The sequence below is a fragment of the Pungitius pungitius genome, chromosome 5 (genome assembly GCF_949316345.1).
Source record: "Pungitius pungitius chromosome 5, fPunPun2.1, whole genome shotgun sequence".
Lineage (NCBI taxonomy): Eukaryota > Metazoa > Chordata > Actinopteri > Perciformes > Gasterosteidae > Pungitius > Pungitius pungitius.
This window is the reverse complement of record NC_084904.1, coordinates 6118347-6140135: the sequence shown is the minus strand read 5'-3', so window position 1 is coordinate 6140135 and position 21789 is coordinate 6118347. Positions and strand designations below refer to the sequence as shown.

At 44.1% G+C, this 21789-nt stretch overlaps 3 protein-coding genes across 4 annotated transcripts; 2 read left to right on the top strand and 1 right to left on the bottom strand.

The window, feature by feature from the left end:
* Window positions 1-180: 180 nt before the first annotated feature.
* Window positions 181-17555, bottom strand: tut7 (terminal uridylyl transferase 7). 2 transcript variants are annotated; one of them, XM_062562276.1, is made up of 29 exons: window positions 17442-17555; window positions 12235-12644; window positions 11952-12106; window positions 11174-11290; window positions 10890-11067; window positions 10611-10699; window positions 10402-10453; window positions 10225-10294; window positions 10014-10140; window positions 9800-9919; window positions 9591-9719; window positions 8984-9161; window positions 7909-8567; window positions 7618-7768; window positions 6180-6266; window positions 5933-6033; window positions 5743-5800; window positions 5403-5506; window positions 5231-5320; window positions 5029-5142; window positions 4602-4679; window positions 4333-4510; window positions 4113-4160; window positions 3936-4027; window positions 3456-3571; window positions 2698-2888; window positions 2422-2495; window positions 1732-1795; window positions 181-1637 (listed from the first exon to the last, which is right to left on the bottom strand). In XM_062562276.1, exons 2-29 carry the CDS (start codon window positions 12629-12631, stop codon window positions 1579-1581), a joined length of 3876 nt encoding a protein of 1291 aa, XP_062418260.1. In that variant the 5' UTR covers window positions 12632-12644; window positions 17442-17555; the 3' UTR covers window positions 181-1578. The 2 variants fall into 2 exon arrangements, with proteins under 2 accessions (XP_062418260.1, XP_037338575.2); XM_037482678.2 differs by lacking the exon at window positions 17442-17555 and adding an exon at window positions 13718-13816.
* Window positions 14361-16448, top strand: LOC119225270 (cyclin-O protein B). The gene is made up of 3 exons (XM_037483011.2): window positions 14361-14924; window positions 15386-15571; window positions 15668-16448. Exons 1-3 carry the CDS (start codon window positions 14571-14573, stop codon window positions 16223-16225), a joined length of 1098 nt encoding a protein of 365 aa, XP_037338908.2. The 5' UTR covers window positions 14361-14570; the 3' UTR covers window positions 16226-16448.
* Window positions 17100-20013, top strand: mcidas (multiciliate differentiation and DNA synthesis associated cell cycle protein). Its single transcript, XM_037483156.2, has 7 exons — window positions 17100-17370; window positions 17448-17517; window positions 17609-17688; window positions 18162-18222; window positions 18728-18951; window positions 19392-19502; window positions 19597-20013. The coding sequence occupies exons 1-7, from the start codon at window positions 17320-17322 to the stop codon at window positions 20011-20013; spliced, it is 1014 nt and encodes a 337-aa protein (XP_037339053.2). The 5' UTR covers window positions 17100-17319.
* The last annotated feature ends 1776 nt before the right edge of the window (window positions 20014-21789 follow it).

Here is a 21789-nt window from a genome sequence, read left to right as displayed (position 1 = left end):
AATATACACAAAGCAAAACCATCTTATTATCAATTCTATATTAGTTAGGCTTAGTGAATAGTGCAACCACGCACATTGGATCAGCTTGTTCCAGTTTCATCATTGGAGTGATGCATTCCTGTTTCATAAATGCACATGCATGATATGAATGAACACTGTTCTGAAGAAAAACAGAACTGATGGCACTTTGGGTTTGATCTGTTTAATTATTTGAGACAAAATGGATTGCAAGCCAACCTTGCCTGGCCGGATTAGGGTGTGGGAAGCATGTGGGGGCGGTGGTCCTCAATAACAAACTGTACCTCCCTTGTGAGTCTGACGAAATAAACTTTTTACATGACAAATTTGATTACAATACCGTCAACAACACAATTCTTTGAAAAAAGAAAATAAGCCATTTTAGGACAACGTTAACTAGCAGCGACGTAATCAAAGAGCGTGTCCCCTCGCACAGTGCAGCTACCAAGTCTGTGGCGCCATGACAACACAATTAAGCTTTCTTTGTGGCAAATAAATATAAATACCTCTTCACCGAACGAACTGAGATACCTCTAGTTTGGGAGAAGGTGAGCAGTGTCGCAGCAGAGTACACTGTTAGCTAATTGTTTTGTGTTCAGTTAAAACGGAGTAAGCTTTTGACTGCATGTTCTCCCACTAGAGTCCCAGCACTTCCTAACGTGCGTGGTGATGGAGGCAGGAAATACGGGCTCACTGCCATGGTAACATACAGGCAGTCGAGGGGCTTGTTGTTTAGTAAGTGGGGGAGGACAAGCTTTCTTAAAAACAGAAATCCTCAATCCTGGAAAAAAAAAATGTATCTACAAATCCGTTTCTCAAACAGTGACTGACTGTGGGTCGAGCTGCTTTTGGGGCTGAAGACAGACGGACATCTTTGTAGAGGACAAATAAAACATTAATCGAGAAAAAAAAAGTTCCTTGCCATTACATACACTGCCACTCAAACATTTTTGAACAACTTCTAATATACATTTTTTCGTGTTAATTCTTAAAAAGGGAACACAACGGGAAAATTGATCCATAAAACGATAAGATGTCAGTTTAATTTCAGAGAGCTTTCATCTTAGTCCGGCTGACCTGTAATCAATTAAAAAGTAGCAAACACTTGTGCTATAAAGTGTTAGTCACATGGGAGAACCTTACCATTACTTGCATTTTTAAATGTAAGAGATTTTACACTGACTCTGCAATCCTATGGTTTTAAATTAATAAAAGAGACCTTGAATGGCAGTGTAAGTAAACAAAAGACACGAGGTGCATAAAAAATGCCTTCTCTTTTAAAACAAACATTTTAAAAAGCTCCTGTGAGGAGAGCTTTAAAAGGGGGCAAACGCGCGCACACACACATACACACACACACAAAAAACAAACAAAAACAAACAACCACACACATAAAAAGGCCCTATTTGGCTTCAAGTCAAGGCGTCCTGGCTTTGGCTTTTAACAGGCTCCCATTGGCCCAACAGTCCCATTCAGACTTAATGGTTTCTGGATTTTGGGTCACTGTCTGCCTGGACAAGAGTAGAACCACATGGTTTGCGTAGCCTCAGCTGCCGATGCTCATTCTACTGGGCTCTTCCTGTGACCAGAACGACCCACGTTTCGGCAGGCTAAATTTCCTGAAACAAAACCAGAACGTCATTGTCAAACTTATTCTAACACCACTATTTGTTTTACAATGACAATGAGAACTTCAAATGTAAATTGACATACCTCCTTTGGGACCCAATGCCACATTTTGTTGCTTTCTCTTCTTCTCTTCTCGTGTAGGTGAAACCTGAGGAACAAAAGAACTTTTTCTAAGCAAGCTGTCGACCAATTCAAAATAAATAAATTCAGCATTCAGATCAAGTAAACTGCAGTAATCCAGTAAGATACATAGAAAAAAAAGAGAAACTTTAGTTACAAAACCAGATAAAACAGCAGAATCCTACAGTTCTATAAATCTTTATACAAAAACACTGATACATGCTCTGATGATGCAAAACTAAATTGACTAACTGAACTGACAGAATCAGCAGCTCAGGAACTAGGAAAGGGAGATCAATCAGGTTTTCTCCATAATAAAAAGCCCAGGGCCAGATGGATATATTAATGAATATTAAACTGTCAAGGATATTTAATTACCGCTTTGGGCAAGGCCATACCACCATGCATTAGAATCTAAAACTATCGCATCGTCGACCGAGGCAACAAAAGTGCTCAGTGTTTCCCCTACCGTTATAGACGGGGGGAGCGCCCCCCTGAAATGACTTATATAACGGCTTTCTATCTATGAATCTACATTATTCCCTTCAAATAGAGCAGCGCAGAGATTACATACAACTGGAAAATGGACCAAGAAAGTAACTGCCTGAAAATGCATGTTGTTTATGTTTAGATGTTTCTAAATTAAGAACTTACCGGTCGCTCTTTTTCTCTGAAATTCCTCATGCTAGCTGATGAAGGGGAAGCAAAGCCTTCCATCCTGATGTTACCTAAAATAACCAATTAAAAAGAGAGAAATAGTCAGTTTGCTACTTCTAATCTTTATGAGCAGCAAGTGTAATAACTTCTTGAACTTCTGTGTTCATGAAAAAGCGAGCTTGTTGGAAACTGATTTACAAAACTATCAGTTCTACTGGTAAATCTCTTTTTAGAGAAGTTTAACGTGCAAAAATAAAATGAAATGCAGCGTACCTGGTTGGCTCCGGTACACTTGACAGTCCCTCTTGATGTGGGAACTGGATCCACACACGTAGCAGCAGCGCAACTCCGCTGAGTCCCTTTTCCTCCAGTGCTCGCCCCTGTGTCTGCCCTGGTCCCTGCCCTCCTCCACCGCCTCTCGCAGGTGCTCCGGCCTTTTCTCCGCGTCCCTCCGGTGCCTGGATCTGGTACAACAGACATCCACAGTATGATACGGACACGTGGCTCCACACCCAGTAAAAGACCACTCCCACTGGAATTGTAGTGTAGCGACCCTGTTCAGGAGTGTTTGTTCTTTGTGTCACGTCATCCCCCTCACACCGGCCAATCGTAGGGAGGCACTGGGCGCGCAGCTGTCGGAGCTACTTGTCTTACGGGTGTTGAGATTGAGTCATGGTTATAAACGCAAGTTAGTTCAGAAAAAGATTTATTGCAAAGTCTGTTGAGCTGCTGGTATTGCCTCTGGTGGCAACACTAGCAGCCACAACAAGCTAACAAGCTAACTCGCCGGCCAAGTTAGCCAGCGAGCAGCAAACAGCTGTTCGGGTAGCCGGCAGCGGCCCTTTTTCGGGGTCAATGAAGTAATGTGTTTACTTAAAAAAGCATTACTGTCACATACCAGGATACAGTCTTTCATAATGCTGTGATACAGATTTTTGGCCATACCGCCGAGCCCTAGTTACAGCTTACCGATAGCGTGCGGGTGTTTTCTAACTGAGTGAGCCTCTACACCGAGACGCTAAAGTACCTACTTCTTACGCATGGGGCAATCCTTCATGAAGTGGCCAATCTTGCCACAGATGCGGCAGCAGCGGTCATTGGGCGCCACTTCTCCCTCGGTGAGAACTTCAGGATCAAAGAAGTACTCCTGGGGCACAAAGACAAATCTTCAATGCAGAGATCATTCAAATCATCGATTTGTGTTTTCTGTTTTGTGGGATAAATGAAAGACAAGCTTCAAGAATGGAGATGGGTTCTGTGGTACTGACGGCCAGTGTCATGTAACCCTTTGGTTTGCCACCATCTTTATTTTTTGGCAACCAGAAATGATAAGTAGCTGCGAATTGACTATGTTTAAACAATAACGAAGAATAACTGTCCAATCAACACGTAGGTATAATTTATAATTTAAAAAAAAAAAAGGTTGAATCCAGTTGTGATGGCGAATAAAGACGTTAAGAGACTTGAAGAGAGCCGATTCAAGTTATTGGTTTTTAGGTCACTTCTCTCACCATCTGAGAAGGGAACACTGGAGGAAAGGTTTTCACTGGTGTGCCAAACACGGTTCTGCCGTTGATGAAAGCCTTCATGATGAAGTTCGTCACTGTTTTGAAACAAGAACATACATTTGAAAAGGCAAAAAAAGACCAGACAAAAAAAAACAACAACAACAAACGGACACATCTTACTTTTCCTGGACAGACCAGCACCCAGATTATGATTCAGGTCGAAAGGATCTGGAATGCGTACGAAGAAAAGAGGAAAAATATAATCAGTAAACAATCTGCAACTATTCTAATGATTAACAATATGAATATATTTAAATATAAAGGACAGCAGCAAGAAACAATTTTGCCAGTAGTGCTGCAGGACATAGGGGCCATCCACCAGACTGTTCCACAAGCTCACCTTCAATAACAATGTATTTGGACGTCCACTGCTTGTTGAAGGTGGTGAGGCGGCCGTGCTGACGGAGACAGATGACGTGCTCTCTGAAGTCAAAGTCCTCGGTGTAAAAGCGAAGCAGGCCGAGCCACAGCTCGCCCACGCTCTCAGAGTTCTTCCCGTGCTGCGACCAGCGACTGGGCTGCAGAAAATATGTAACACAGACAGTGACATTGATAAGGTTTGTCAGAAGTGTTATGTCAAGAAAAAATACTAATATATACATTACTCACAAGTGCTTTTAAATCATCAAAGAAGTACACGTTCCAGCCATCAACCAGCACCTCCGGCTTCTTCTTTCCATCATAAATCTGGAACAAAACCACACGTTTTTAGCAAAAAAATAACTTTTTTAGCCCTTAAAAAGACCCACAATCTGCTGCTGATAATAAATAAAACATTAAGACTGGCATACTGCACCCAGTCTGAATATGTCAATACCTATAACGAAGCAATACCGTGGCAAAACCAACATGCATAATGGAATAATAGCCAAGCTGATGTGATATCTTGTTCAATTGAACAGACACTCTTGATTAAGTGTTTTCCAAATTACAGGTGGGTTACCCATTAATGACCCAGAGTGTTTTTAATAAGCAGTGTATTGGGATACCTTTCTACTATTGGTACACTTTAACCTTACAAACACGTAATTGGTACCTCTTGCAGCACAGGGATAACTGGAGGGTCTCTCTGCTGGAGGAAGAACAGCACCATGAGGGTGTAGGCGTAGGACGAGAGGCTGCCACGGGAAGCATCCCCAATGTCACACATCTGTATCGGGACATAAACATGTTGGCAATACAGCATATAATAATAATAACAACAACAACACAAACGACAGTGTCTAAAGGCCGCTCACCTTGGCAAAAACCTTCATGACGTAACAGAGGATCTTTACTCTCCTGTCGATGGCGGCATACGAAGCGAGCAGATGTGTGTTGTGCAGGGCCTAAAGAACAGTCGGGACAACTGATTAGTTAGTCTGGAGCAAGAAAACCAAACATAACTTAGAAAGAGAGGAAGAGCCCTACCAAAGTGTTGTAGAGGCTGATGTCGGCCTCCAGACCGGTGTGAACGTGGTAGAACTTCACAATAGGTACTTTAGCTGTAGTTATGGGCAGGATGTTCTTCAGACCTGATGAAGATTTGGAAACATCAAATGGATGCATTGGCATTTTTCTGTTTTCAAAAGCTGTACTTTACAAGGAATTAAGGGATGCTTGATAATCAGAAAGAAATTCAATAGTTAAAAGAAACTGTTATTCATAAACATTAGAAACCGCCTGTGAGTCACTTTCGTACAATCAGCCTGAGGTTTATGTGAAAGGATTTCCTTATCTAAAGCATTGAACTGCCTCATTTCTTACTAACCTGGGTGTTTTCTCAGCATTCTTGCCAAGCTTTCAATAATACTGATGCAATCAACATCCTGAAGAAGAAATTAAAAACAGTTGCATTTCATGAGATTAACATCATATTGCACAGACAAGCTACAAATAAAAATGCCTCCTCACTGCACTAATCCAAAATGATTTGCAGCAGCTGAGAAGCGATAACCTACCTCAATGGTCTCCTGCCCCTCCAGCACCATACAGATGTCTAGGTCACTCTGTCTGAACCCAAAGCCATTTTTGGATGATCCAAACAGTTGCAGCCGAGCTCCTTTTCAATCCCAAAAGAAAAACAGAAATACGATCTACTAATATGCCAATATTCAAACATCTACATGGATTTGCATGCAAGTCAATAAAATGCAGTGTCACTCAAACTAGTCCATGTTTGAAAAACTAAAAGATGCTAAACTTTACCAGCAAACTGTCGTCTGACGAAGACCTCCAGGTCTTGAAGGATGTGCTCTCTTACACCCATTTCCAGTTCATCTGGGGCGAAGTCAGCTGAAAAGGAAACAACCACCATCAGACCTGACCCATAGTCACACAGCCTATTGTAAATTATCTTACCTATCCATCAAGAGCATAATCTAATTACACCACAGTAGTGGTCAGGCCTTGACATTTTGTTCACCAGGCACTGGCTAGTGATTTTCCAAGTTGGTAGCCACCCAGCAGTTTCATTAGCCAACATTTTGTTGTTGGGAAATGGAGTTTAATTTGACCAAGTTAAGTTGACTACAGTCTGCAATAATTTACTTGAAGAACTAGATTTACAATTAGATATTTACAGAGTGTGTAAAGCTCCTTTTGCATGAAAACATATGCAACTGATTGAGACAAAAAGAGTAGCTTGTTGCATATGTGCAGTTCATTTAGGCACAATGCTTTTGACCTGGCCAACGAAGATACTGTGGTTCTTTGTTTCTACCATGAAGTTGCTTTTTTTTTACGTCGAACAATCTTTTTCTCCTCTTCATTTTTTGGTTTCTATTACTATGTGCCCAACATCCTCGCCTTGCCCTGAGCAGGTCTTCTCAGGTTTTATAAAAAGCTTCCACCAGTCACGAGTGTTTGTGCGTTGCTTAGTAATGAGCGTACGGTGCCCGAGAGGCTTGAGAACCGTGCAATGAGATTATTATTTTAGAAAACAGCGGGCAGGTCAGCATGGGGATCTCTGCTGGGAATAACTGAATTATTTGCAGTTGAATTTTTTGTGGTTGAATTATAAACATTCAGACACATAATTTCAATGCATAAACATTCAGTGCTAGAAATTCAATGACCTTTTTCTTTCAACGCCCAAATGAATTATTTCCATAGAATTGCACTTGCCAAAGTGGCTAGGTAGGTTTCAGGGATAGTATTTCTCCTCTTCCTCTCTGCTGTACACTGCTCAAGCTTACCAGCCACAGATACAATGCGATTAATAACCAATATTGCCATAAAATAAGTCACTGAAAACTGGCAGAAGGTCCCCTATAATTAAATTAATGCTACTGATGGTTTAGTGAGGTCATCATCTCAAGCCCTTTAAAAGCACGCTGCGACTCATGCAGGAACAACCCAAACAGTTTTGTTTTTAAAAAGGTAAATCTATTAATTTGTAAAATAATTATAGCATGCAACAGGTTTCTAAAAAGCCAAGGCAAAAAAAAATCTGAAAAGATAACTTAGCCCCACAATGGGGTGCTACTCCTCAACCAAATCAGCAAAAAGAAATTCCGGTTTTTACTGGGAGGCTTAAAAATATACTCAAACACCATGACTGTTTATTCATCAATTTTAAACATTTTTGTTTAAGAAGATTACAAATACACTTTTTTTATAATTTAGAACACTACATAATACTCACTGTAACACTGCTCGCAGACTTTGTCAAGTACACCAAGGAACTCTGGCGTTATGGGGGGCAGAGGATCCAGCTGCACCTTCTTGAAATCTTCTGGACAGGCTTTCTTCAGATGCCCATCTCGCTTGCACAGGCTACACACGACCATGTGTGACTAGGAGAGAGCGAAAGAGGTTTAAAAAACACTATCGATGCACACAGACTTTGCAAAAAAGTGTCAAGTTCAATTTAAAATCCAGTTGTCCCAAATTGTTGAAAAAGAATAAAAACATTACAAAGAGAGGCCACACTTACCTTGCCCCTGGTGAACGCTTGCTTCGTGAACTCATAAAACTGTCTCTTCGGTTGCTGGCTTTTATTTTCTGGGCTCTTCTCATTGACGGTTTCCTCTAAATGTGAAGACGAGAGACTCGCCGGGGCCAGGTCCCCCTCTTCTTCATCATCCATTGAACCGGGCGTGTCCAAACCATGACACTCCTCGTCAGACAGGAGCTCCTCGCCAGAGATCTCATCCACCGGAAAAATGTCCTCGTCCTCCGTGGTGAAGCTGTCCAAGTGTTGCCTGATGTTCAGAGCGTCCTCGTCCTCAGAAAGGCTGCTTTTACCCGGATCTGCTTTTTCCTTCTCACGCTCCTCATCCGAGTCGCTGTACTCTTCAACTTCTTCTTCCTCGATGATGCAATCGGAGTCTTCAGGGCCGTTCTCGGCCGCTTGAGTTCGCCCCGCTTGCTGTGGCCGGACGCCGAGGCGACCTAAAGCAGCTGTGACCTCTTCCTCGGGCCCCTCGGCATCCGCCTGTGGAACCTTCTTGTCTTTGTTGTTCTTATCACCGGCTGCCGCGTTGAGTGGCAGTGCAAAGTACTTGAACGTGGTTTTGAGACAGTGGAGGATGTACTCGTACATCTGCTGGCTATTTAGGGTGCGAGCCACATTTCTCTTGACGGCAAAGGGGTCTGAAAGAGAGGCATTACTTGGAATTAAATCACGTGAGTAAATCTCTACGCGTTTATTATGAATGTAGATAAAAAAATGTTATGTCATTATCAAAATTTAAAAAAGGAGCTCAGATTTGTCGCACTGGCCTGCTTGTATTAAGTGATACTTAAGAATGTTATGCTGCACATGAAACAGGGAGAATGAGTCGAGAAATGGTTTGCATTCAAATGGTCATCAAGAGGCCGGTAAAGATTCACACCTCTACCTGGGATGGACTTGAACTCTAAAATGTGAAATGGCATAAATGGCCTTCCATTTCAGTGCAGCTTGTTAAAGTCAACAAAGCCATTAGAATTGCTCTGCTACAGATGTCATTCCAGGACACCAAGAGCATAAACCTTAAAATTCAGAGCAGAAATTGAGAGCTTCTGACCCTCCACAGCGATGCGTTTCTTTGGCCAGTCCTTCATATCCCGGGAGAGGACGGCACTGGTCCGTACGCTGATGACGTTGTCAGCCAAGTTGAACTCCAGCGAGTAGAACCGCAGCATCTCCACCCAGATGAGGCCAACTTCCATGGGAGGGCGCGGGTTCTGGAAGACTAGTTCGACCTGTAGAGGGGAAACAGACGGCACAAACATTCAGCTGCTAGAAAATTGGATTAAAAAGAAATTCTATATCCCTGAACTCTCCTACTAACCTATAAACAGTTTCCAAAAATCATACAGAGTGACATACTAATTTTATGATTTCTTACCAAATTAATATTTATTGTTCCTGAACAAACTTTTGGTTGTCTCCCAATGTAATTATGGTGCTGGATAACAAGATGAACCCTGACAAAAGCCTGTTCACTACGATGACTATATGATGTATTCTGACTGAAGGCTTCAAGTCGCTGCAAGCTTGAATTTACTAATGATGCAAAAAAATATACATTAAAGCATCAAATCTAGAAAAAGCCAATGCATAAAGTCAAAACAGAGTAACAAATACACTCTTCTTGGATACTGAGACAACATCGGGGTGTTCATGACTACCTTTCCCTTTAAACAGGAGCCCTCTGCTTGCGGTTCTTTGGAGGGGGGAGTGTAGGCCCAGTGGACATGTCCGTCCTCTACATGCGTGAGATTGAAGTCAGACAGCCTGCCGAGTGAAAACACCTTGATCTAGAAGGACAGAGGATTGGGTCAGTGTTGTCCTCGGATCATAGCTGTAATGAGTGCCGTGTTCTTCATGTTTGGCACACCTCTGGTTTCAGGTAGGCAGGCAAGAGAGACTCTTTGCGCTGCTGTAAGAAGAAGATAACCATGAGGGCGAAGACATACGGAGGTAGTCCACCTTCCTCTGCGCGGTCGATCTCGCTGATCTAAAGTGTAAACAAGAGCGAAATAAATTAAATCAAGAGATACGAGGGTGCCTGGCTAATTGTGTAATGCAAACTGTCTGAACTGGAAACATACCCGGGCCCAGTGTCTCAGACCCAAAACCAGCGGGAGGAGGAGAGTCTCCCGACGGGACAGAGCAGAGAGGTAGGAGGTGGTTTGGAATGCGTTGTCATTCCCGGCGCTCACTTTGCACAGCAGCCCACTGGGGAAAAAAGAGACGCTCTTCAATGATCAACTCGGAGTTTCTATCCCTGATCACTGTTTTATTCACAGTTATAACACCCACCTCTGTTTCTCTTTGCAGATGACCACAGGCACCCTGGCATGAAAATCAGCTTCCATTTCCACAAAAATAGCTGCAGGGAAAAACATGTGTTAAGATTAAAAGTACCGTGGCACATGACTCGACTTTCCGGTTTTAGAATTGTTTTCGACAAGGACACATGACTAAGAGGTGACTCACTGCTCACGGAGAGACTCTCCTTCACCAACAACAAGACGTCCGGCTGGTGCATCTGTGAATAAATACTCAAAGTCGTTATGAAACACAGAGACAATATCAAAAGACATAAATGTGTTGTGTCTTATCAAAGAGTCATGGTTAAAGATGTTAGAAACTAGGCTACATAAAATTGCAATGGAAGTGTTAAGAGTATCACGTGGATCACTCACGTGGGATGGATACTGAATGTCAATGTTGACATCAGAATCCTTAAATCCAAACTTAGTGCAAGATGATCCATAAATCCTGAGCCTGATCTCTACAAACAAGATTCAAGAACACATCATGGTCAATTACATTACATTACATTACATGTCATTTAGCTGACGCTTTTATCCAAAGGGTCTTACAATAAGTGCATTTCTACATAGAGATAATTGATGCCACATCTGGATCAATCCATCACCAAGCACATATTTTGGCCCCAGTGGCGTGGGGGAGTGGCTTACCAGGCAGGACGGACAGGAGGAGGTCTTGCAACATGTTGACGACGCATTCTCTCATTTCGACATCCTGGTCGCTCATCCCGTGTTCCCGGACAACGGCCTCTAGCGCAGCGCTCACTGCGGCCACCTGCTCCGGACCGGGGGGCAGGATCTCCGTCAGCATCGCCTGCTCCTGCATCTCCTATGGACGCAAACAGGAGACACGTGTTCAGGGCGCTACCCGATAGACGGAAGACTGTAATGACAGAGTCATCCCAACGAGGGTTATGACACGGCCGTTTCCTCACCCTGGCCCTCTTCTTGTGCCGTTTGTCTCGGGTGTGCCTGTAAGCGTCCGACACAGACTCCAGCAGGACGTCACACAGGGAGCAGGTATACAGGGCTCCAGGGTTGCTGTGGGACCTCTGAACCAGAAACAGAGGGAAGTGCAGACAAATCCATTAATTAAGTGGTTTTGGAACTTTTTAACTAAAAAAATTCAAATATCATATCATTGAGAGGGCTCATTATCAAGGAAAAAAGGATTTGTCAGTAAGAGCAAATTAAGGCTGCAACTAACTACCCATCTTTATAATCAATTCATTGAAATATTGTTTTACCATATTCAATTGGTCTTTAAAAGCATGAGGAAACAGTGAAGGATGCCCAAGTCTATAGCTCCAGTGATTTATCAATTAGTTGTAAACTATTAAATTGAATTAATCTGAAAATATTCTAATAATAGATTGAGTCAATGAGTCAGAATTCCAGTTTCCATTTTAAAAGCCCCAAACCGCTAACATGTTGACCATGAAAATCATAGCTAGATTAGTGACAGTGAAAACACTTGCAACAGTTTTCCAACACAATGTCATACTGCATTAAACATGCATGTTTCTTCCACCCACAAATATTTATTGTACCATAATGTGTGATCAAGACAAAGCAGCAAGAATAAAAATGTATTTTGCTCGTACAACAAAATATATTGATTTCAATATTTGATGATTAATCATTCAAATTAGCGGACAAATCATTGAAGCCAAGCCAATGTCTACATATAGCTGTATTATTTTCCACACACACCTTCTTCAGTGGGTAGATCTCCTCTCTGTTAAGCTGCTGCTCTGCTTGCCGAAGGCTTTGCAGCTCTTTGGGTGACAGTGTAGACTCTTCAATGATGGGGCCCCTGTTCTCCTCAGCATAACCTCGATTCTTGTTTCGGTTTCTCCGTCTTCTCCCTTTTAAAGTAAGAAGGTGTCAATATACTTGAGTGGAGTAAGTAACCAGCCAGTTTTAACGTTCAGACTTTTTTTGTTATTGGATATAATCCTTAAAAAGGGTTCCCCTCACTTCCCCCAATCCTCACCTGAATTATGGGCATTGTCATCAGTATCCTCTTTCCCCCCCTGCTCCCGGTCCTCCATTGGACCTTCTCCCGGTGCGCTCCTCCTCCAGGGCTGCTGCGAGCGCTCTCTCCAGCCCTCTTCTCGACCCCCACCAATGTTCTCAGAGCCTGGGAACCACCGGGGATCATCATTCTGCGAGGGGCTGTGGCCACCTCGGAATCCACCGGGGGAGTAACTCAGCCCACCCTTCTTGGGACTGGCCCGGTAGGGCCCCCCCTGGTTCTTGCCCTGCTGGCCTCCTTCTGATCTGTAGCCCTGTCCTCTGCCCTGGTCCCTCCAGCCTTCTGCCCTCTCCGTCCCCGCTCCCCTCTCCCTGCCACCTTGCCTCCCCCGGTAAGGCCTGCCAGAGTTGTCCATGGTTCACTCAAAACTGCAAGAAGAAATATTCAGTTAATATAGATAAAGTCCTTGATTAAAAACATACTGGACACAAACCGTATGGTATGGTCAGACATATTATGGCAATAAATGTTTCCTGATTAATTGTTCCAAAGTCACCAACATTACATTCATGACCAGGTAAAACCTAAAGAATTTCATTCATTAAAAAGTGTTTGGGGACTGCCTTTCTCCGTTAAGAAACGTTATTTATCGTGCCGAGTTGGAGCAGGTTGCCGATTATGGATTTATTTTACACCTGCTTCAGTAACTTAACTTCTAGAACATTGCCTCTACCCTCCAAGTGAAAGTCTGCTCGTTTGTGTGACAAACTAAGTTAACGTTAGTTGTATCTGTTCACCTTATATATTAACGGTACCTTTTAATTATATTGATCCCGTATTAAGTTTTCATTCTATGGAAGCGAAAGCAAATCTTGTTGAACGTTAGGGGCTATACGACCAACGTCTAATTGACGTTACATAACGTTACATTTCATAGGGAGCGTTATAAGATTGACGGTTTTAATCGGTGCTTATCGTAGTTGCAAATATACCCTCTAAAATGTACATTATTCATGTCTGTGAAATATAAAGTTACCCTGCGACTCGGCATACCGGGCTAACTGAACGTTAGCTTCCCTCGGCAGCTTGTTATTGCACGGCGCTTGCGTAAGCTAACGTTAGCTAGGTAACGTTAGCTTCGGCAGTCAGATTTGCCTCTAAACTCAACGTGTCCTCTTCCGCGAATAAACGTCAAATAACTTTCTCGTGCGTGGAACTAACCCGACGTCAACGAAAAAACGTTGGCGTTAGCCCTCAAATGTGGATTTAGCTAACTCACAACCTAACGTTACATTCTAAAACAGTTAACGTTACAGTTAGCTAATACAATTTAGCCTATTAGCTAGGACAGCTACCGTTAGCTACCCGCTAGCAACGGCTACGGATACTGCCCATATCATAGTTTTTTGTCGGGCTGCTCAAGCTTCAGCTGTGTCAAATGCAGCCATCACTAAATATAAGCAATACATATCCCTAGAGAATATTAAGGTCAATGAAATACCGTTTGTACGTGTGCAGAGGGCACACTGGAAGCCTTGTTCAGGTCTGACTTGGCATGATCGCCCGTCCTGCACAGGAGTTTGAAAGACGACGTACGGGGTAGTCTGTTTTGTAGACGTCATCGTTCAAGTTCCGCCCCCCCCCCGCAAAGTGAGTCAATATTAATTATTCAATATTTTGCATCCGCATCTGGGTAGTGTTTTGAAACAAAGTCAGTAGAGACAAGTACAAATTATGGAGTGTTATTGTTACGTTATTGATATGGATAAACAATGACGTAATAGCCCCATCTTCACCCATGCAGTTATTTCTGTAAAAGAAAGTCCCACTAGTAAGGGCTGTTTGTGAATTCACAGTGTACATTGTAAGCAACATTTGTCATGGCAAAACATTCATCTATCAATCCACCATCCAACATCCACAATCAGTAGCCAGTGAATCGCAACCATTCACTATCACATCCACACACCAGGCAATTTAGAGTCACAAATTAACCTAATCCCCAGAGGATGAGGAAGCGGGAGAGAGCCCGCACAGAAAGCCCACAGGCTCGGATCGAACCCACTTGCTGTGAGGGGACAGTGCTAACCACCACCGTGCCGCCCACGTGCCGGTAGAAAGCAATTACCTGACATATGGTTCAAGGTTTAGGGTAATTAATTCCTACATCGGCCAAGTGATTGTTTAGCCTTGGTTGCTCAGGCGACGGGGGAAAAGGTGCGCTACGTGAGCGCGGGGAAGACCCCGGGAAAGCTGAGGCAACCAGATGGAACTCCCTTCACCATCCCGCTGCCAAAATCCCGGAGGCGGCTGTCGGTGCTGGCCTAAGTTATACGCAGCTACCTACCGGAGACATGGTGTCCTCTGTCAAGGGAGTGCGTGGTTCCGAGGCCGTTCATAAACGGAGACGGACGGAAGGCCCGTCCCCTCCAACAGAAGCGCACGCCACGCTGCGGCGGCCTCAGTCCGCCCGGCACAGAAAGCAGACCCTCGTGTTCAAGTTAAATGATTCCGGATTCGAGGAAGAATTGGGGTCCACCCCGATTTCCTCCCCGGCTCGGGTAGACGTGTCCCCGCTGCGTTCGGACGAGCGTCCCTCTGGACGGGTGTCCAACTGGTACCTCCAGTACGGCGACGTCGGTTTCCAGATCCAGAGGGACAACGAGGCGCTGTTTTATTCCTGCAAAAGCTTGGCACACCAGCCCCAGGTAGGCAATGACGCACCTCATGTTGTGTTAGGTCAGGTGAATTACGAACAGGACCAATGTGAAATTCATGCAACCCTTTTATATATGTTTGGTCAGACTATTGTTTGCCTTTTAAAAAACATTAAATGATGTATTTAACTTCATGTTATTAAAAAGAACAATTTGTTGTTTCATAAAATCAATTACTTTGGTCAGAATACCAAGAGAAAGCATGCATTGCTTACATTTATCATTTGTAGCGCTAATTCTTTCCAATTGAGATGACTATCGAAATGATACAGTTTCCAACTCTCAAAAACTGCACTTTTTTGTCAAGAAGATCCAACAGATCCGTATTGGAGCTAAAGAAACGAATGCATAAAGAATGAGATGAACATAACTGCTAAGATGGATCCACTTGTGCCACCTTGCTCCAAAAATCCTCCCTTATCTCACGTGTGGTGTGCGCTTTGTACTCGCAGCTGACCGCGGAGGCCCGCTGTAAGCTCGTCAGTTGGCTCATCCCCGTCCACAAACACTTCCGCCTGTCCTTCGAGTGCTGCTGCCTGGCGGTGAACATCGTGGACAGGTTCATGGCGGCCACGCCGGTGGCTGCGGACTGTTTCCAGCTGCTGGGCGTCACTGCGCTCCTCCTGGCCAGCAAACAGGTGCGTGTCGAGCCCCGGCGACCAGATCGACCGTTTGGATCTCATCCGTTCATCCATTGCGACTCTCTCTGTCTGCCTCTCTGTTTGGTCGCGAAGGTGGAGGTGGGCTCGCCGCGGATCGGACACCTCCTGGAGCTGTGCTGCGACGCGTTCACCAAGCAGCAGCTCTGCAACCTGGAGTGTCTCGTCCTCGTGCGCCTGAACTTCCGTCTGGCCGCGCCCACGCTGGCCTTTTTCCTGGACTATTACGCCAACAGCTCCGAAGCAGCGCCGTTTAAGGACGAGACCCCGTGCAGCAGCAGGTCTGCGCGCACAAATCCAGACGCAAGAAAGCCCGAGCGGTGCGGCAGCATGGCGCGCAAGGTGTGCGAGTTGAGTCTGGCGGACTACGCTTTCAACAAATACCCACCGTCCCTGACCGCTCGGTGCGCGCTCAGCATAGCCCGTGAGCTTCTGGAGCGTGAACAGCCGGGCACCCCGCCGCCCGAGCGCCCCGAGGTCGGCGCGGTGGACTCTCAGGAAGCGAAGGGGCACTTCCTGTCTCGGTTATGTCAAGGGAGCTGCATTCACGATCCGGCCCAGGAGTGCAGGGACAACCTGAGGCTGCTAGTTTCATTAAACCAGGAGTCGCTGGGAGTGATGTCTACCGTGTGACTCCAAATGGCCAAATCCCTTCCTAAACGTTTTACTCTTAGAGGTGATGTTAAGTGAAGTTTGGTGTTTTTGCATTCTCCATACCTCAAAATGAACTGAAATGTTTTGTTTATTAATTAAGTAATGTATTCAGTTTAATTTGTTTACGTGATGTCTAACTGTTAATGAAGGACCTGTGCACGTATTGTCATTTGTCATTGTCTGTCTATTGTAAAATAAAATAAAGGATCAGAAAATTATTTCGTGTTGTGGTCTTTATTTATTTTATTTTGTGATTTATTATTTAAAGATTATATTTTAAATATGTCGGATGACATGAATGACAAATCACACGTTTTGACTAAATTGTTGTGGAATGCCCACTGATTGGAAAATAAATACAAAACCGACATTGAATTAAAACAGAAATAATCGCGTTTCTCACCTTCGAAGTGACATTTGTGGCCTGTTGTGTTGCACTGACATGTTTACACCGTCATTTGCAACTGACCTGTGCCAACAGAAGTTGACCAATCGCGTGGCGTGTTGGCCTGCTGACACAATGTCGAACACACAGATGCATTCAGCGTTAAGGGTCAACCAGGTTCACTCTTGTTTGTTTACTAATAAAGGCATTTGTCACAAGTGTTTACTGAGCTGACTGCTGTACTTTTCCTCTGCTTCCACTTAGCGACAGACCGTCTATTTAAAGTCTTTTACGCACAGCTGCCCATCTTCGCTATGAGGACACAAATTATAAAGATTTATTATAAAGGACATCGTCTTCTTATCTGCTTCTAGTGGCGCGCAAAGGGGGAATTTGCCCGCAGGCGGGAGGGAGGAAGGGGGGGCACGTCTGACACAGAGAGCACCTGCTGTAATGGCGCCGTTGTGCGCGGTACCACTTCACACGTCAAACGACGAAAAAACGTTTGTCTGCACCAATTTGAGTCTCCGAGGACGCTTGTCGCTCCCTGGAGACCGTTTAAGTGCATTTGATTGGTGCCGGGACCGCGGCATGGAGAGGCACAGACCGGGAGAATTCCGTCTATAAATCAGCTCTGGATCAAACAGTGGTCCATTCTGGCCTTCCTGTCAGAACGGAGCCGACAGAGATGCAAAGAGACAGGCGCCAACAGGGGAGGAGAACTGCGGGAAACGCAAAGGTATAACATCCTTTCTCTTGTGATGCACACGATGCAGCTCCGTGAAGCGGCGTTAACAGATCCTTCCTTACCTGCAGGACACGCTGGTGCCAAGGAGCAGCAGCCCGGTCAGTGTGTACGTTGACCTCCCGTGCGTCATTGAGCAAGGTATGCACGAGCTCTGGTATTGTCTTTCATGCACTATTCTAGAGCTGCACACTTGAATCATTCAGACGCATGCGCTTCACTTGGGTTACAGCTTTTTCCACAATCGCGTGGGATGATTTGGAGGACTGCGCGTCTTTGGTAAGACGGGAGAGCGACTCACTTAACTCTCAGGTCAGTTTAAAAAGAAGACGAAAAAAACGAATCAGTGCCAGTAAGACATGTATATGTGTTAATAAGACGTGTTTTGTCTACGTGGTGCCAGATATTGCCAATCACGATTGATAACAATTAAGAGAGAGAGAGAGAGATGATACTGCGGCACACAGAGTTAATGTTTGACGCGATGTGCTGGAATTCAGTACGAATGAGACCGCGGTCAGCTCGTGACACGCCAGGGCTCCGGCTAATTGGCGGGACCGCCCACGTTTCGGTCAACGAGCCACGTCCCTGGCCTACAAAAACACACAGTCACGCGACGGCGCACTTCACTCAAAATGAGCACCCAGACGTTATCTGCCACACAGCCACATCGCGCCGATTGGTCGTGGTGGGACTACCAGGTCCGGGGGAGTTGTGCTTTCCATTTTGGCTTATAGATGCGTTGATGCATATGGATTTCCTTTAATCTTATCACTCGCCCTCAGGTGAACGATTCTGATGGAGATGACCAAGATTTTGGAGATTATGCGCTGGATTTCATGGCAGGTAAGCGACGCAAAGCAAGCCCGTCTGCTGTGGAGTATGGAATGCCGTTTTAGTCAAAATTAAATAAATGAACAAATACACGGTAATGCATAATGACTCTGTCGTCTGTTCTGAATGTAATAGATAGCCACGCCCCCTGATTTGCATATAAGAACGTGAAATGAAATACTGTGTCATTATGCATTACGGTGCCATTATGCATTACCGTGTTTTTATTCATTTATTTATTATGAAATGCAGTGTCATTATGTATTACCGTGTTTTTATTCATTTATTTATTATGAAATGCAGTGTCATTATGCATTACCGTGTTTTTATTCATTTATTTATTATGAAATGCAGTGTCATTATGCATTACCGTGTATTTGTTCATTTATTTAATTTTGACTAAAACGGCATTCCATAGTGGAGATGCAAACATGTAAATCTAAATATTATAATATAAATAATTGTTATTAGAACTTAAAATAAGACTAAACCCTGGAGTTCTTGTCTCCTCTGTCAGATTCTCCTGCCACGCTGGAGAGCAATCTGTCTCCAGCTGAGCTTGTACCTTTCCAGGGAGGCGTCCTTCCCCTCATCACCACTGAGCGATGCTTCTCTTCAGGGCCCGGTCTGTCTCACTTTTCCACAGGAGCAGGCCTTCCATTTGCCCAAGACGGAGCTCCATGGCAGGGCATCGCTCAGTACCAGGGCAGCATGCTGGGAAATGACAAAGTAAACAATCGGGTAAATCCTCACTGCGCTTATGAACAAAATATTCAGCGTTTTCATTTGTTATTTATTCATCTGGACTATTGACAGCTACTCATTATTGGTTGGACGAGGACAGATTGTATGTGAATGGCATCAGTCGACAGAAAGTAAACATTGATGCTGTCACCTGACAACTACATTCTGATTAAATCTTTCAAAACAATTAATTTTAAAAGAATGTATTGTTCTAACATGAAGTCATTATCAATATAGTAAGCACCAAAAAAAGTACGAACCTGGAAATTAGCACGATATATCCCCTCTAACCCAGTTTGATTGAAAGATGTTCTCACTTGGGTATCAACCGGTAAAATGTGAAATTGTGGTTACGGTTCCAATTTAGGTGGAGTTTGTAATATGAGGGATCACCTTTGTGATTGTGCGTGAGAACTGGTGTTTCTGTGCGTCTGCAGCTCCATGGGACTCCGTGTCGCCGACAGGAAGAGGTCCACTCCCTCCAGGAGAGAAGCCTTCCCCTCAGGCAGCTGGCCAGCCGCGCGAAGCATCTGGCCTCTGTGCTCGACGTGAGTCCACCACCGAGCAAGCTCTCAGCCGAATATACACACTCACGTATGATCCAAACTCTACAAATCAACATGTATGTCTGCTGGTCTTCAGAAACTGCTGACAGTCGGAGACCCACGTGTGAGCGAGCCAGCGATGCCGTGCAGCGACAGAACTTCCCTCAGTCCCTGTAAGCGGCAGCGACTGGATGAAGGATACGAAACGGAGCCCTCCGACTCAGTGGAGGACATGCTGAGGGACATCAGCACGCGCTGCAACGCCGTCCTGCACGGCGCTGATGCTGGGACGAGACCCTCGCAGGAAGCAGAGACCATACGCATGCACGGCGCATTCTCAGGCCTGCAGACCTCCTTCTCCGGAGCAGAGCCCAATCAGAGCGTATCGTCCTTCAGGACTTCGGTCCGAGAGCACTGCACCATGAGGACTCGAGTGTTCCCTCACGGGCGGGCCTTCACGTCCGCGACTCACCAAGGAGGGTACCGCTTCCGCTGGGTTCCTGACCACAGCTGAAAGCGGGGGGGGGGGGGGGGGGGGGCTTGGCTGGCGGCTCGGCTATTTGGGAGGAGGTGTGGGTGGGCACCGGGTGTTGATGCTTAACAAACAAATCAATAGGGAGATCTGTAAATGATTCAGTGATCTTTTCCAGGTAGCCCGTGAGATGATCAGTCAAAGGTGGCGCCTGACAAAAGGAAATTATACTGCCACTTTTCATTGTGTTTCTGTTTACAGGCCTCGAAATGTAATGACCCAGCCAAACAATGGAGAACCCATCAGGTTTAATCCGGACGATATGATTTGTCTTGGGGGAAAATAAAAGTTATGTTTTATAAAGCTGTGTTGGAGTGCTTTTTGTTAAGAGGTGTTGTCAAAGCAAATGGAAAGAAAGTTGTATTGTTTGCAGCAGCAAAACAAATGTGACCCTGTGACCCCACTTTAAGAAAACAGGGATTTCATTCCCTTTTGTCTCTGAGTGACCATGTGGGCTGAAATGTCAATGTGTCATGATTCTGATCCTTGGTTTTGGAAAATGAAATGTTCATTGTTCATTCAACCAAAACACAAATAAGATGAAAAAAAGTATTTCCCCCAAAATGTGTCATATTTTTCTACAGTTTTGTCGTATAAGGATAAGGATACATATCTATCCACCCACCAATCATTTCTCAGTCAAATAATCTATTTATCTGTCAATCCGTCATCCACCATCGATCCTTCCACTGGTCCCTTCATCCTTGGATCATCCGTCCATCAATACATCTTTCCCTCCATCCCATCATCATTTGATGGGACGTCACATACATTGCATGTATGGAAAAATGTTACTGAGTCGGGAAATGAGCCACCAAAATTAAAAGTTTGTCCTCATGGGAGTGTTACTCAGAAAGTGTTTTTTCAAGAGTCAATCCTGTTTATGTTTCTATATCTATGTTTTCCTCAGCCTTCTTTACGTCACTGACTGTACTGTACAAGCATTTTAGTTGTGATGTTTATTGCAATGAGCTTGTTAGATTTCCACTTCAACAATATGTCAAAGTAGGGAAAAGATACTTGTACACAGAAATAATGATATGCACATTTATATATATATATATATATATAGGTAATATTAGTGGAGCAATAAGTAAGCAAAAGTCTGAAATAATTAAAGTAAAATTTGTCTCAAAATAACATCCATACTAAAAAAAACTCTTTCTTCTCAACACATTGACATGTAAATTGGACATATTCCGATCATTTTAAATGTGATTGCTCATTTCTGAGGAAATTTTCAGAGACAACAAAGATCATCTTTTGATCAGCAGAATAGGTTTGCTAAAACGAATGATAAATTCTAAATCTGTTATGAACAATAAACTAAACATTCAGAGCTTTGATCCCTGAAACTGCATGTAAAAATACAAAGCATTTAAAAATATCTTTAATACCTATGACATTGATTTCGTTTGTATTTTATTATAGTTATTATAATATATAACACAATTAATTTAGACTATTGTATTTTTACATTGCAAAGTAACTACGTTGTTCATTTTACTGAACAGAACAACTGGCATTGCGGTTTGGACCCTTAACTTCCTGCTGCCAACGTATGAATCCAACAGGGCGCTTTGTCCATCGCACAAACCTCCACAGACTCCTTTACTGCAGATAAATCCTAGGCTGCTCGTGACACATTTGACCGGTTAAGGTACCGCCAAACTGCGGGGGGGGGGACAATGCGGGAAATGGGGAGGGGGCGGAGGGCCCAGACACAATGAGTTACTAAGGTGACGAAAGCCAAACCTG

Excerpts from the sequence above, each read along its gene's own strand:
- tut7 (XM_062562276.1), bottom strand. The coding sequence starts at position 12,631 with ATGGACAACTCTGGCAGGCCTTACCGGGGGAGGCAAGGTGGCAGGGAG. Across the intron at positions 6,267-7,617 it reads AGTCTGCGAGCAGTGTTACA|CTGACTTCGCCCCAGATGAA; the intron begins GTGAGTATTATG and ends TTTCCTTTTCAG. Across the intron at positions 5,321-5,402 it reads TCAGCCTCTACAACACTTTG|GCCCTGCACAACACACATCT; the intron begins GTAGGGCTCTTC and ends ACTGTTCTTTAG.
- LOC119225270 (XM_037483011.2), top strand. The coding sequence starts at position 14,571 with ATGGTGTCCTCTGTCAAGGGAGTGCGTGGTTCCGAGGCCGTTCATAAA. Across the intron at positions 14,925-15,385 it reads GCTTGGCACACCAGCCCCAG|CTGACCGCGGAGGCCCGCTG; the intron begins GTAGGCAATGAC and ends TTGTACTCGCAG. Across the intron at positions 15,572-15,667 it reads TCCTCCTGGCCAGCAAACAG|GTGGAGGTGGGCTCGCCGCG; the intron begins GTGCGTGTCGAG and ends TTGGTCGCGAAG.
- mcidas (XM_037483156.2), top strand. The coding sequence starts at position 17,320 with ATGCAAAGAGACAGGCGCCAACAGGGGAGGAGAACTGCGGGAAACGCA. Across the intron at positions 17,371-17,447 it reads GAACTGCGGGAAACGCAAAG|GACACGCTGGTGCCAAGGAG; the intron begins GTATAACATCCT and ends CCTTACCTGCAG. Across the intron at positions 19,503-19,596 it reads ATCTGGCCTCTGTGCTCGAC|AAACTGCTGACAGTCGGAGA; the intron begins GTGAGTCCACCA and ends GCTGGTCTTCAG.